Source organism: Neolamprologus brichardi, chromosome 5, assembly GCF_056152115.1.
Source record: "Neolamprologus brichardi isolate AB-2024 chromosome 5, ASM5615211v1, whole genome shotgun sequence".
Taxonomy (NCBI): Eukaryota; Metazoa; Chordata; class Actinopteri; order Cichliformes; family Cichlidae; genus Neolamprologus; species Neolamprologus brichardi.
The window spans coordinates 21,329,441-21,344,164 of NC_142108.1; the positions used below are offsets into that span (position 1 = coordinate 21,329,441).

Sequence of the window (14,724 nt, forward strand, 5' to 3'; positions counted from 1 at the left end):
ATCATTGTTTGAGTTGCTGCTGTTTGTTTTGAAGCAGTTTATCGGTTCTCTCCTTCTCTTTGATACAAGTTTAGTTCCACATACATTACACACAAGTCCCATGAGAAACTGCCGCAGAGTCTGAGATTCATGAAGATCCCAGCATGAAGAGCTGGCAAAGACATTCAGCTTGTTGCACGTCTGTTATCCTGCAAAGTGTTTAGGGCTAGACTAGACTTTCAGAAGCTTTTGTAACAACCTGACTGATTTCTGTAGTGTTCACGGTGGTCCATAAATCACTTCAGCCGATGGACACCTTGTGATGTCTAAGTCACTGATTGTTCAGCAGGCTTGTTCTGAGATGCAGCGACTTGCGTGCAGGCTTCCTCGTTCTGACTGCGCCTTTCTCAAATTTCAGTGAAGATACTTTGGGTGGATAAAATGCAAACAGACGCACCCACCTCTCAGCACTGCTGGGAGCCTTCAGCAGTGACACCTTTTTAATCAAACGTGTAGGAAAAGAATCCAGCATGGGAAAGAGGTTCATGGTTCAAATCTGGCTCAGTGTAAACTGTCCACTGCTGTGCTGGTGAACTACAGACGAGGGAGTAAAGAATCTGTTTAAAAGCCAGAAACTGAAGCAGAAAGTTGATTCTTTTGTGTCAAAATGAGCTCACTTATGCAGCTTCCATACATGCATTGTATCTAAGGTGCAAAGTCCATCTCTGAATCCCTCAGGGCTCTTATTTGGGCACTTATTTTTAGAAATTCTCTCAGATGACTAAAGCAGTTTATGATTGCAGTGTTTACTGCGACATAAAGTCCACACTATGTTAGCAGCTCTTTATATGCTGTCTAATTTACCCACTAGTGAGTGGACATGGTGTCTGTCGCTCCCTAAGCTGAATGGTTTACCGCTGCCTGCTGTGTGTCAGAGCGTGTATCGTTTATCTCCCGGCTTCTTTTGTGACTAATCCTCTGGAGTAGTTGCAGAATAAATCAACCTCTACACCCTTTGACAGTCTGCTTGGGTTGGGCTTTAAAAACAAGTCTGAAAAGAGCACTCATCAGCTTAAACACAAGTTGCAGAAACTGTTTGCACTCATTGCACTGATTTCTACTTTTATTATATAGAATGAGTAGATTTCCTTTTTAAACATCTGTAGTGACTTAAAATCCTTTAAATCAGCTTTTAGAAGTTTGCAGAATTGTTTTTTTCCCTCCGTTAGCGCCTCATTTGAGATTTCTGTGCTTGCATTTTTGTTTTAAAATATTCCCAGTAAATCTGTAACTAACGTGTTTGCTGAAACCAACTTTAATTTCAGTCTGTACTAAAACAACAAAGCACTTAAACACTTTAATTGCCACAAGTGGAAGTTGATTTCAAAATAAATTAACATTTCATTTAAATGTTGTTCTGTGTTTGGTTCATTTCTTCTTAGACTTTGCTCATTCAGTTTTTCTTTCTTTCAGTCATTCACTGATTTCTTGTTTAAAGCAAAACAAAGTACAACGAAATCTAAACGCTACATGGAAATGCAGAGAAAGGGAAGAAGTGACCAAAGACAGGGCAAAACAAAAAGTCAGAATCCTGAATCGGACCCAGTAACTGTGTGTAGCTGTGATGTGGAATAATTATTGTACAGTCTTGTACTGGAAATGTTATCTAAATGGCACAAAGGACATTTAAGACTTTGTTTCTTAAAAAAAAAAAAAGTTTTTATGATGGTGGTAAAATTTTAATATCACATCAAGACACTAGAGTTTCATATGGAATCAAGTTGATCATCATGAAGTAAATTTAGTGGTATTTATTAGTTGGACTTTCCCCCTTTTTAAATGCCAGAAATTCATATTAAAGTCCCAGCAGTTAGTTTTCTGCACCTGTGAAGTTGTTAACCTGTACTTAGGCAATTTACTGTGTTTCACTTTTCATTCAGTGTCTTTTTATTATCAGTTTTTCAGTTTTATTAGAAATGTTCTTTACTGTTTTAGAGTAAAATTGCACAATTGTGTACATTGTAGATGTGATCTGCCTGTAGAGAATTCACTGTTTAATGCCACCACCCTGGTTTATTGCTACACCTTTCAGAGGCTTTTTGGAAACATTGAATCCTCCTCATCTGCTTTCCTCTTAAGTTATAGCTGTGTGAAGCCAGCATTAATACATGTGATGTTGAAATGTGTTGCAGTAAATATGCTAAGAATAAATTAAAAAGTAAAAAGCTGTGCATCTAGTTTGGAGCCTTGTGGTTCTGTATTATAGCATTCATGGTTTTCTTAATTTTTTTTTTTCTACAAAATTTAACTACCTCACATCCTTAAGGAGATTGAAATAAGTGATGTCACTTCCTGTTGGTGCCCGTAGGTGAATGTGGGTAAAGGCAGCCACCCCAACATGGTGAAGGTGTTTGGTCCCGGAGTGGAGAGGAGTGGACTGAAGGCCAACGAGCCCACACACTTCACTGTGGACTGTTCAGGAGCTGGAGATGGTAACTTGAACACACTAAGAATCATTTAGACAGGAAATCCTGACTATTTTATGACACTTCAAAAGAACTTGCTTAAAGGGGATGTGCTTTTCTTTGGCTGGGACATTAACATGTATAACCTTAAACAGTGGTGGATCCACTTGTGCTTCTGTGGTGTCACAGAGAGTAGATATGCCTGATGTGGCCATTAACCAATATAATAGCTTCTAATTTATCCCCAGAGTTGGGGGGAAAAAAGAGAGGGATTTGTAATTTTATGCTTTGTATTTGGTCAAGTTGTTTCACAAACTTTGGGGTTTGAGTGTTAGCAGTGTGCTAAACACAGATAAGCAAGGTGTGTTCTGTTTCAGTGTCAGTCCAAGCAGCACAGTTTATTAAAAGCTAAAAAAGTATCACAACCATATGGTTTTGATACCAATATGCTGGTTCAACACCAGACTTCAGATTTGGATATTCTAAAATTAATCAACCGGAAAAGATTTGAAGTAGAAAAACGACTTCCATGAACAAGTTACGCTGACTGTTCTGTGACGTTTGAGAGAGTAGCCTTCTCCTTTTTTCCTCTGATTTCATCATCAGAGGGTACCCACTCCCACATTCATTTCCATTCTGCTGCATCTTATGAACTCGCTTATCTAAACTTGCACTTCAAACAAGTCTGAGGACGACTAGTATTTGTCACTGCATTAATGAATAGAGACAAAGCACACGTCTAGGTTTGAGTGTGCATATATAATTTTAATGTGGTGGGGAGCATGTTTAGGCCGGTGCATGCGGGTGATGAAGCATGATCCTGTGTTACTACTCAGGAAGGGTCAGATGGATGAATTTCCTGTTGGGATGTTTCTGCCTTGAGATCATTGCCATGACATACCAGAGGAAAGGGGGGGTGTATTACTGTAGTATCATTCAAAGGCTACATTTATTTTAAAGTGATGCACATGTTACAAACAATGTGTGTTGTTTTTTTACTCTGCTCTGTGCCAAAAGAGCCGTTGAAATTCAATTCAGCCTGGGGGCAAAAAAGTAAACTGCTCTAAAAGAATTATTTGCAAATGCTACTAGAATTTATTTATTTTCAAATTATAGTATCGGTATGTTCAAACTGGAGAAAGTAACACTTAGATTTTTTTTTGTGTGTGTGTGTATACACATAAAAACTGCATCAGTTTTTTTTTTCTTTACTTCTAGAATTAAATTCTTAAACATTAGAGTATGTGCAGTGGGGTAATTTGAGCTTTTTCTTTGGGACAAGAGAGAATTGTGAAGGTCATCTGCTCACACTCTGTATAGAAAGAAAAAGGGTTTCTGAGGGGTTTCTCAGGAGTGGTTTCAGGTTATCAGTGGTTTCCCTTCAGGGGTGGGCAGTTTCTGTTGTCTGACATGGTTTCTTGTCCTTTTCTTATCTCTCATACTCTGAATTCCTCTGTGATAGCTCGGGTCTTGTGTTGCAGGGAGTGCCGATTGTGCTGCACAGGTGGCTTATTGTTTATATTAATGTTTTTGGCAATGCACCATCCCGGAGGTGTGAAGTGTTTCTGAGATGAGATGATTGACTGAGGAGCAGAAACGGAAGCAGGCAGCGCCACCTTGTGGCAGCCGGTGTATACACTGAAATGATCATCGACCAAGAAATGAGATTATTTAGAGTCTGAGTCATAACTGTATTATGTTCACGATATGGTTATGGTCAACTCTGTGTGTTTGTTCAGGTGATGTCGGCGTTGGGATTAAGTGTGACGCCAACATGATCAGCGACAAAGAGGCTGATGTGGATTTTGATATCATTCCCAACGCCAACGACACGTTCACAGTCAAATACATCCCTCCTGCTGCTGGAAGACTCACCATTAAAGTCCTGTTCACTGACAAGGTACAAACACACTACTGAAAGGATCGCCCTCTGGTCTGAGTGCTCGCTGTCGACAGTCTGGAGTCAGAAGTGATCACATTTAGATGAGTGCGGAATGCAGAGCATGATTTACTCAATAAACTGCAAAGTACAGATAATTTCTATCAATTGATAAAATACTAGTTTTTTCCCCTAGTATTTTAAGTCAGCTTCAAGTCAGATTTGATGAATTAATGAGTGCCAAAAAGACATCTTTCTATTTTAATGTTTTCATCATTTCTAAGTTGCTACACCCGCTCTGATTCCTACTTGTGTACCACTAGTGAAATAGCTCACTTTTTTCTACGGGAGAAGTCTGATGTTGGTAAAACACAACATAGAAAAGAGCAAGTGTCTCTTAAAATCTGTTTGATTTTTCTGCATTAAATATGACGTGCCATAAATGTGTTTACCTTTTGGGCTTTTCTTTTCGCTCCATAAGCTATGCTATAGAATATCCACTTTTAAGAAAAAAAGTGCTTACTGTGATTTTACTCTGGTTACTTCACACAGGAAGTTCCTCAGAGCCCCTTCAGTGTCAAAGTCGATCCTTCACATGATGCATCAAAGGTCAAAGCAGAAGGTCCTGGACTGGCTCGCACTGGTGAGAGAGTGGGTTTAATGGGACATTAAATTTATTAGAATAGGTCTTAAACAAAAATCTGTCATTGAGCCCAAAGGTTAGTCCTTTATATGATCTGCTATTTGTAGGTGAGACTGCACTGTGGCAGTATACAGAGAGCATTATTACAAGATAACCCCTTCTCTTATTCTGTCCAGGTGTGGAGAGCGGAAAACCGACTCATTTCACCGTGTTGACTAAAGGAGCAGGTAAAGCACCGCTGGACGTTACCTTCTCTTCTGCCGTGAAAGACTTTGACATCATCGATAACTACGACTACTCTCAGACTGTCAAGTACACACCTGCACAACAGGTACATCAGATTATTTCTAGTGCTTTTTATATTTTGGCGAAACCGAACACTTAAAGTTCGTCATGTCAGAGTGTCACAGATCTTGCAAACTGTCCAGAGTCATGATGGTAAATGAACACAGTGCTTTTAGTGTTTGTTCCAGAGTAAATGATAAGTTCCTTTGCAGGGGGAGCTGACTATCTTGGTGAAGTTTGGAGGTGACCCCATTGCCAAGAGCCCCTTCACAGTTGGAGTCGCTGCACCACTGGACCTCAGCAAAGTCACTGTGGATAACATGGATGGAAGTAAGATGACTTCCTCTTCTGTTAACTTCCTCAACTGTTTAGAAAAGTTTTCTAGCAAAGAAAGAACACAAGTTATATCTTATAAATAAATACAAGATTTTGTTTTTCTGACATGAGCAGTAAAGCATAAAAAATGACTGCTTATGCTTCTGCAAAAAAGGATATATGCAGATTTGCTGTTGGTTCTTTTATAACATGCAAGGAACTTCAGGATGGTTCCTTCCCATTTCTGGTACACGAGTCGTTTTGTTTTGTTTTTTGTTTTTCTTGTTTTTGTTTTTGCTTCCAGGGTCTAATGAGAATTGATGAGTACTTTTCATCGGAGATGAAATCAAATTTAAGGATTGTACAAATGTTTGACTGTAATTAAAGTTACAGTGACAGTCAACAGAAATTGTACAAGAGTGATCTGGATGTTGAGCTCCCGTTTATTCTATCAGTCATCAGTTTTAGTGTTTTTTTTTTTTTGGCCGAATTATTGTCTGAAGGTGAAGAAAGATGCCCAACGGATTTACTTTACCAAATAAACCATCCCAGCCTTGCCATAATGGTCTATTTGATTCACCTTTTATTGTTTATTTTATTTTATTTTCACTTGCTAAATACGGGACAGACTTGACTGGGGAAGGAAAGGGGAGAAAGAAAGAGGGAAAGAAAAACAGCGGAGAAGAGGGGCGGGGATAAAGGGCAAAAAACAAAAACCAACAAAATAAGCAGACAAAAAATGCATATATCAATCACCTGTTGAGAAAGAAAAAAGAGAAAACAAGCAGAAGAAAAAAGAAGAGCAATATAATAAACAACATCACGATGATCTATGGGAATATAACAGTAAATACTAAATATTAAACATTATTGTGCAGCACGTAAGATCGACAGCGCACAGTGTGCTTTGAGGAAGGAGCCAAAAAGGGTGTAGCTTGTGTGTGAGCACCCGTGTGTACACCTGTGAGCATGGACGCACTTGTTTTTAAAAGGTCCCTTCATGTAATGAGCTGCTAGAGGGTGTGGGGAGCCACAGCCCTGTCTTCCAGGGCATGAAGCAGGTATGGAGGAGATCAAAACTCCAGACATCCAGAGGCCACCAGAACACAAGAGACCAAGGAAGACCAACAGAGGGGCAGCCGTGCCACTGTCCCAGAAAGAGCTGAGGAGAGTCCCAGATGAGGGGTCACTCGGCAGCCGCGGAGCAGAAGCCAGGGGGGGTTGCAGTGACGTGCCCGTGAGCTCCGCCGGCAGCCAGCTGTGCCACAGTGACCGAGCCCCAGGCCGAGGGCACCCCACCCCCGAAGTGGCCCGAGCGAGCCCCAGGCTCCAGGCCCTGACAAGCAGCCACCAGGTGTGAGCCGGTGTGTACCTGGACGCCCATCCCCAGACACAAAGAACCACCAACGTACCGATGTCTGAGGGTGTCTGCCACTGGCAGGGGAAGTGATGGGGGGAGATAGGCCTCCATACCTTGGAGGACCTGAAACCATCAGTTTTAGTGTTAACAGAAAGTTTCTAGGTACTTCAGGAGGCAGCCACTTATAAGTGACTAATGTCTTTCAGGAGTGGAGGTTAACCAGGAACAGCAGTTCATGGTGGACACAAAGGGTGCTGGAGGTCAAGGTCACCTGGTGGTAGAACTGGTGAGTGTCAGAGAAACCTCATATTGACCTGTGTGAAAAATATAACTGTTAGTAAGATTCAGTCTTTTTATTAAGGTTGGATAAGGAAAATACTTTTTCCAAAAATTTTAAATTCTGGAAAATTTGATTGTTTCCTTTCTGTGTATGTGGTGTTAGCTGAGTCCCAGTCAGCAGGCAGTACCTTGTAAAGTTGAGCCTCAGCCCGGTAAAGCAGATGTCAGTTTGGTCTGTTACACCCCCACAAAGGAGGGAGTGTATGCTGTTAACGTGTCTTATGATGGACACCCCATCCCAGGAAGCCCCTTTCCTGTGGAGGCCCACCTGCCTCCAGACCCCAGCAAGGTAATATCAGTTTGTGTTCTGTACCTTGACAATTTTACTTGGTCTGTTTTAACATGTTAGACACCTGTATCATTAATAATGCGTTACGTCTTGTTTTAGGTGAAAGCCTTCGGTCCTGGTCTGAAGGGAGGCTTAGTGGGGAACCCGGCTGAGTTCACAATCGACACCAAAGGTGCCGGCACTGGAGGTCTGGGGCTGACAGTGGAGGGGCCGACCGAGGCCAAGATCGAATGTTCAGATAACGGCGATGGGACCTGCTCAGTCTCCTACCTGCCCACCGAGCCTGGAGACTACCTGGTTAACATCCTGTTTGAGAATGTCCACATCCCCGGATCGCCATTCAGAGCTGACATCCAGATGCCCTTTGACCCCTCCAAGGTGGTTGCCTCAGGTTCGGGCCTGAAGAGAGCCAAGGTGAGAGTCTGCAGGGGGAGTGAAATCTGGATGAGTGCAACAAATATGCTGCTACAACACTGCTTCTGAATTTCTCTGCAGCTCAGAATTTTGGCTCGTTAATCTTAAATTTGTAAAGTTAGCTGCTCTTTTATGTGGTGATCTCTGGGTTTCAGTAGGGATGCAGAACCACCTCCTCCCCACTTCACCCAGTAATATGTTCCAGTCTTTGTTGTAGCAGCATTTTCCAGTCTTAGTGGGAGTTTCCGTCATATTGCACAAAAATCTTTATAGCTTTTGACTGTATGGTGTAATTTCCTCCACTGGGTATGTTACAAGCAGCAAGAAATGTGACAAATTGACCTGCACTTGATCCATGATGGCAGCCTTTCCTGCTTTTCTTACAGCCAGTGGATTCATTCCTCTGTTTAGGGAAGGTGTGTGTGAAGTGGTGACTTCTGAAAAGTAGTGCCAGTCAAAATGTGTGACTAACTAGGGAATGAAAAAGGGTGTCCCACATGAACTGAGACACCCGGTCAGCCAATATGTATGTGGTGGACTCTGCTGCAATGCAGCCAGGAAGAAATTTTAAAGTTCCTCAGAATTTATTCACGCAATAGGCACAAGTTCAGTTTTTCATTGTTCGAAAGTTGTGCTGCTTTTTAATTTCCTTAATCTCATCCTGTCCTGTGTCTGCTTTAGTCTGACTCATCCCTTAAAATACTCTCCTGTCCTGAAAGTCATAAAGTCTGATCCATGCTACTGTCTCTTCAGGTTGGGGAAACCAGTGTTGTAAATGTGGACTGCTCTCAAGCTGGACCGGGTGAACTCAGCCTGGAGGCTGCGCTAGATTCACCCCCAAGCAGCCCTACTGGTTCAGGCCTGGGCTCAGGTAACACTGAAACTATTTAATTCAGTCATATAAAAGTTATACATGTTCAAAAGCACATTTAAAAAGCTGTATTCAAATAAAGGCAGAGCCAGCCATTATTCACGGTTTATGAAAATTGGGATGCAGAGACTTAAAAGAATACTTGATGATCAGTTATTTCAAGTGAAGAAAGTGTCCATTTCGTCCCCTTTGCTTCTTTAACATGCCTCACCAGGGGGTAAGTGTAGAGGTCACTTATTTAATATCATGAAATATGGCTGGAAAGCTGTCGTTTGGCTTTGTCAACAGACACATTAATTGGTGAGATTTTGTACGTTTAAACTCCAGGTTTTCTGTTTAAAGCAAAAAAATTTTTGGTGGTTCTCCATGTAGCACAAATTCTAATTTGATATTCCAGGTGCAAAAGCAAAGACTGAGATTGTGGATAACAAAGACGGGACCTACACGGTGACCTACATCCCTCTGACTTCTGGCATGTACACCCTGCTGCTGAAGTATGGAGGAAAGACCGTCCCTGGTTTCCCTGCTAAGGTGATGGCAGACCCTGCTGTGGACACCTCCAAAGTCAAAGTGTTTGGACCTGGAGTGGAGGGACAAGGTACAGTATATATTTAGCTTGATACAAATCCAGTTTGGGAAGAATAATTTAAATGAGTGGCGTTCAAGTTGAGCAGTACTGTTTATTTTTTCCTGTTTGGTTTATTTTGCTTTGCATTAGCCTGCACAGTTGAATATTATACAAGTTAGAAGTCATAGAAAGTGAATTATACAACTTAATAGCATTCGCTACAGTGGTTAATGAACCTAATATGATCATCCCAAGCACACGGCTGAGAGTACATAAGCTCCACCCACCTGCTTATGTTTTATTGAGGGGCAGCCAGTCACAAAACTGTTTTTAAATAGGGTGGCCTTACAGGGGGGAGGAGATAAAATGGCTTATGTCAGACTGGGTTTAATTGAGAGACTCCACTATTGTGCTGAAGTGTTAATATTCAATGCTTCTCTTCATTTTTTGTGAATTGAAGAATGTTGTGTTGAGGGACTGTGGGTATTTTATGTAGTATAGTTTTTAAATCCCTTTGTGATATCGGGGTAATTTCCAACTTGATAAAACTCCTTCATAAGTCAACAGGTAGAGGTGACTTGACAGCCTGAGTAAGTTTGGTAATGATCAAAAAAAAAACCCCTTGTGCCCAGTCAGAGTTCTGCTTAGAACACGCCTTCCTCTGTTTCCCTCCCTCCAGCTGTTTTCAGAGAAGCCACCACAGAGTTCACAGTGGATGCTCGTTCTCTGACCCGGCGAGGTGGCGACCACATAAAGGCGGTGGTCAAGAACCCGTCTGGAGCTCTGACAGACTGTGGTGTTACAGACAAGGCCGATGGCACCTACTGTGTTGAGTACACTCCTTTTGAAAATGGTAACGCATCCAGTCAGAACTGAACTGCTCAACATAAAACCTTTTTGTTGTGAAGTCAGTTTCATTTGTGTCAATCTTTATTTTAGGCGTCCACAGCGTCCAGGTTCTGTATGATGACACTCCAGTTCCCAATAGCCCATTCAGGGTTTCTGTGTCAGAGGGATGTGACCCGAGCAGGGTGGTGGCTACTGGCCCCGGGCTGGAACAAGGCCTGACTGACCAGCCCAACAACTTCAACATCTTCACCAGGTACCGCTGGGCAATAAAGTATACACGTATATCCTTATAAATAAGGAGCAATAAAGTAGATAATTGTATGAGTCAGTAAAGATTATAGTTAACTGACAGAAAACTGAAACTTCACTTTTACAAGGAATATTTAATTTGGTTATATTTTTAAATGCACCATGTGTGACGAGGCATTATGCCTTTTTGTTTCAGTCTTTTTTTTTTTTTTTTTTTAAAGCTAATACAAACAAAAGGTAAACATTTTGTCATTTGTGCACAACATTTGTGCGCAAATGACAGAATTGGCAATCAAATCATGTAAATCATCCTGTATCATCTGCAAACATTTGAACATTTTGACAGCCGTTGGTAGATAATTAAAGTACAAATAATTTGGATGTGTTGTTCCTTCAGAGGGGCAGGTATTGGTGGCCTTGGCATCACTGTGGAGGGTCCATCAGAGTCTAAAATGTCTTGCACAGACAACAAAGATGGCAGCTGCAGTGTGGAGTACATTCCCTTCACACCAGGAAACTACGACGTCAACATCACCTATGGAGGAGAACACATCCCTGGTGAGATGATCTTTTTTTTTTTTTTTTTTTTTTAATTATTATTATTATTTTGGTTCCCTTACTAGCATAATAAGCTGTAGCACAGGGGATGGTTAAACCTGTAAAGTGTGCAGGAAAAACCCTACCTTTTAAAAATGGAAAGACAAGCATTCAGAAACAGTTCAGAGTAAACCAGGTTTTGCTCTGCATCAGTGTGAAGTGTTTCAGGCATGACCAACCTGGACACAGAACACGCTGGAAAGATTATTTCTCTGAGCTAGTTTAGGGAACACCTCAGCATCCTGAAGAGTTTGAGTTTAACAACCCTTGTAGTTTATAAAACAACTTTCTTTGAATGCATTTCATCTTGAGAGCTTTAGCTTAGACTGCTGCCCTTGCAACTCAAAGTTGGATAAGGAGTGAAAGGGAGATGGATGGAGAAGGCATTTCATTTGTTTGAGGCAATTTTCAACTGCAAGTTAATCACATTTGATACTTTAATGAGTCTTTTGTGTCCGAGTTGGTTAAAATAAACAGTGGTAAGATCAGTATTTCTGGACCACAGTGGAGCTCTGTGGCATAGATAAACAGGAACTAGATCCAGATGGTTTGGGTCAGTTTTCCGAGATTTGTTGACAACAGAAAGAGAGAGAAGAATTTAATCCGACTTAATTCTGGTAATGTGAGAAGGCTCATGAAGGGAAAAAATCTGAAGAGGAATGGTTCTCATCAACATGAAAAACGGGAATAAACTAATTTAGCACAGCTTCACTAAGCTGTTTCACATGTGTTCATCTCTTAAAGATCTTTAATGTCACTTTAATAACACTTTGTTGCCTTTTCTCTCATTTGTACCTATAAACAGATGCTAATGATAAAAGGTGCAGTTAATGTTTAGTTGACATTACAAAAATGCTGTTATTGGTTGTTTGAAGACATGTTGAGGGTTTTGGCTTAATGTTTTAAAGATGTCACAGTTTTAAATTTCTTCGACTGTGGTCTGAAAAGTTCTCATGTTTCTGCGATGACTTTGTTTCTGCAGAGTCATTCAGCAGATATAGCAGCACTGTTATCTCTGTAACTTTGCATTTGTGGAGTGATTCACAGACATGTTGTCAGACAGTTATCCAGTATCTAGGAGTGCATTTTATTAGCATTTATTAAGAGGTGGCTTCACTCTGCACATCTGTCTACATGTCTGTGATGTCTCTGCTGCATGTGCTACAAACATTAAAGTGTCAAACAGCACGCTCTGCTATGAGTCTTGCTAGTTGTGTTTACACCTAATTTATTTTTCTGTACTTAGGGAGTCCATTTAAGGTCCCAGTTAAGGATGTGGTGGACTCTAGTAAGGTCAAAGTTTCTGGTCCTGGAGTGGCGTCAGGAGTCAGGGCCAATATCCCGCAATCCTTCACAGTGGACTGCAGGAAGGCCGGCGTGGCGCCCCTGGCTGTGGCAGTCACTGCTCCCAAAGGCATTGCAGAGCCTGTGGAAGTGACTGATAATGGAGACGGGACTCACACAGTGTCCTACACGCCGTCTGTGGAGGGACCGTACTCGGTGGCTGTAAAATATGCTGAGGAGGACGTCCCACACAGGTACACAGCTGTAGCAGTACAGCAACAGAAGGAGTCGGGCAACTTTTGTGAAAACGTACACATTTGATTTGTTCTGGTTTGTTTTAATTGAACTGCTAACACCTCAAATGATGAACTTGAGCTAAATTTAAGATTATATGAAAATACAGTGACCGATTAACCAGATAAAAATGCATGCAAAGCAGACCTTTTGAGTCGATTCACTCTAACAGCCAGAGGTGAACTCTGTATTACTCTATCGCTGGTAATTTTTGTCCCTTTGATATCTGCTTGCTGTTGTGGTTCATACAGTTGATCAGTCTGTACTGTCTCTGATCTTTCAGTCCCTTCAAGTTTCGGGTTCTGCCCACTCACGATGCCAGCAAAGTACGAGCCAGCGGCCCCGGGCTGACCAGCGGCGTCCCCGCCAGCTTCCCCGTTGAGTTCAATATCGACGCTAAAGATGCTGGCCAAGGCCAACTGAGCGTGCTCATCACGGTCAGTATCACACACATAAGCCTACACACACTAAAGTAGACCCCACACAGATTGTTATTCACTTCCTTCCTCTTCAGGACCAGGATGGCAAACCTAAGCAGCCCAGGATCCATGACAACGGTGATGGTACATACCGGGTATCATACGTCCCTGACCGTGCTGGCCGGTACACCATCGTTATAAAATATGGTGGCGATGACATCCCAGCATCACCTTACAGAGTCCGTGCCACAGCAACTGGTGATGCCAGCAAGTGCACCGTGAGCGGTATGTGATCGGAGTCTGACAGAAGGAATCTCATTTATTTTTAGGAGTCTGATTAATTCACAACGTGTACTTCTCCCAGGTTCAGGCGTGGGTCCCACTGTGGCCATTGGTGAGGAGCTGGGTCTGGTGGTGAATGCAAAGGGTGCTGGTAAAGGGAAAGTGAGCTGTGTGGTGGTTCAGCCCGATGGCACAGAGGTGGAGGCCGAGGTGCTGGAGAATGAAGATGGCACCTTTGACATCTTCTACACTGCGCCAGCTCCTGGGAACTACGTCATCTACGTCCGCTTTGGAGGGGAAAACATCCCACGCAGTCCCTTCAAAGTCACGGTGAGAAGAGAACGCATATTAGACAAACACTTTGAAAGCAGATGTCGCGGTCATCCAGAGTATCCAACATGTCCTTGTACACTGATTAACCTCATCTCTTAGTTTGACTGTTTGTTTTGTTTCTTTGTTTTTCCTGCTCGTTGTATTGGGCCTTTCATCGTCTTTCCTTGTGATAGTGTGGGAGGGATCATTTTGTCCACAAAGTCATGTCACAGTGGAAGTAATTTTATTTTAACTGATACATATTTCAGTCTTGACAAAAGCAGCTGTCTTTAGGCTGCACAGACAGATAAAATGTAGTCTTCACATCTGATCACATCAGAGTTCAAGAAATACCATTTAAGTGGATAAAAAAATGGGTGGGCTTTTGTGCTTACAGCCAGAGCCTGGCCAGACCATATCAGGGGTATCTGACATCATATCAGATGGTGTTTAGAGCAGTCTGATGCCTAACTTTTTGGCTGGACAATAAAGGCCGAATGCATAATGGTTCTGCTTTAGAGAAACTTGCATAACTAATTAGAAATAAATATCCTCAAAAGGTCCTCAAAAATGGAGGGCAACAAATATAGGAAATTGATGCTATTCTTATATTCCTAAAAAGTTTATTCCAGCCTGATAAGTGGGTGGAAATATGAGAACTTGATGTCATTTCTTGATGTTAAGGACAGAACACGTAAGATGTTTCTAGCCATTAATGGAAACTGCTGGTGGTGATCGCAGGTGTCTGTTTTCCACTCCAAACATAACTATGGACTTTGTGTAAAGAGACTCCCACATATATATTTACATGGAATGACTGGTTGTGTGAGATGTGTTAATCCTTACTGTCATGTCACCAGGCTACTGATGAGGTACCCATGATGAAAGGGCAGACATCTCTACAGCAACGGGCCGCTCCCCCTGGGGCTGGCTTCAAGCCATGGGTACCCCATTACACACACTTACACACTTACACATGTTTTTAAGCCCTTCAGCAGATCGTTAGTGTCCTTTGGAGACATCTGATTCCA

The 14,724-nt window shown here is 42.0% G+C and overlaps 1 protein-coding gene across 5 annotated transcripts in view; it reads left to right on the plus strand.

The window, feature by feature from the left end:
- The window catches only part of flnba (filamin B a), a 64,604-nt gene that overhangs the window by 39,805 nt on the left and 10,075 nt on the right, over positions 1-14,724 (plus strand). For 3 of the 5 annotated variants that reach the window (XM_035904347.2, XM_087840874.1, XM_035904352.2), the window contains 18 exons: positions 2,348-2,471; positions 4,184-4,344; positions 4,876-4,966; positions 5,143-5,297; positions 5,464-5,581; positions 7,133-7,212; positions 7,369-7,554; positions 7,654-7,968; positions 8,722-8,839; positions 9,237-9,437; positions 10,087-10,260; positions 10,347-10,509; positions 10,903-11,063; positions 12,349-12,640; positions 12,964-13,117; positions 13,195-13,384; positions 13,464-13,711; positions 14,554-14,637. In XM_035904347.2, the coding sequence (XP_035760240.1) occupies positions 2,348-2,471; positions 4,184-4,344; positions 4,876-4,966; positions 5,143-5,297; positions 5,464-5,581; positions 7,133-7,212; positions 7,369-7,554; positions 7,654-7,968; positions 8,722-8,839; positions 9,237-9,437; positions 10,087-10,260; positions 10,347-10,509; positions 10,903-11,063; positions 12,349-12,640; positions 12,964-13,117; positions 13,195-13,384; positions 13,464-13,711; positions 14,554-14,637 (3,015 nt within the window). The remainder of the gene's footprint in view (positions 1-2,347; positions 2,472-4,183; positions 4,345-4,875; positions 4,967-5,142; positions 5,298-5,463; positions 5,582-7,132; positions 7,213-7,368; positions 7,555-7,653; positions 7,969-8,721; positions 8,840-9,236; positions 9,438-10,086; positions 10,261-10,346; positions 10,510-10,902; positions 11,064-12,348; positions 12,641-12,963; positions 13,118-13,194; positions 13,385-13,463; positions 13,712-14,553; positions 14,638-14,724) is intronic. The other 2 variants (XM_006783046.3, XM_006783047.3) reach the window with 1 other exon arrangement.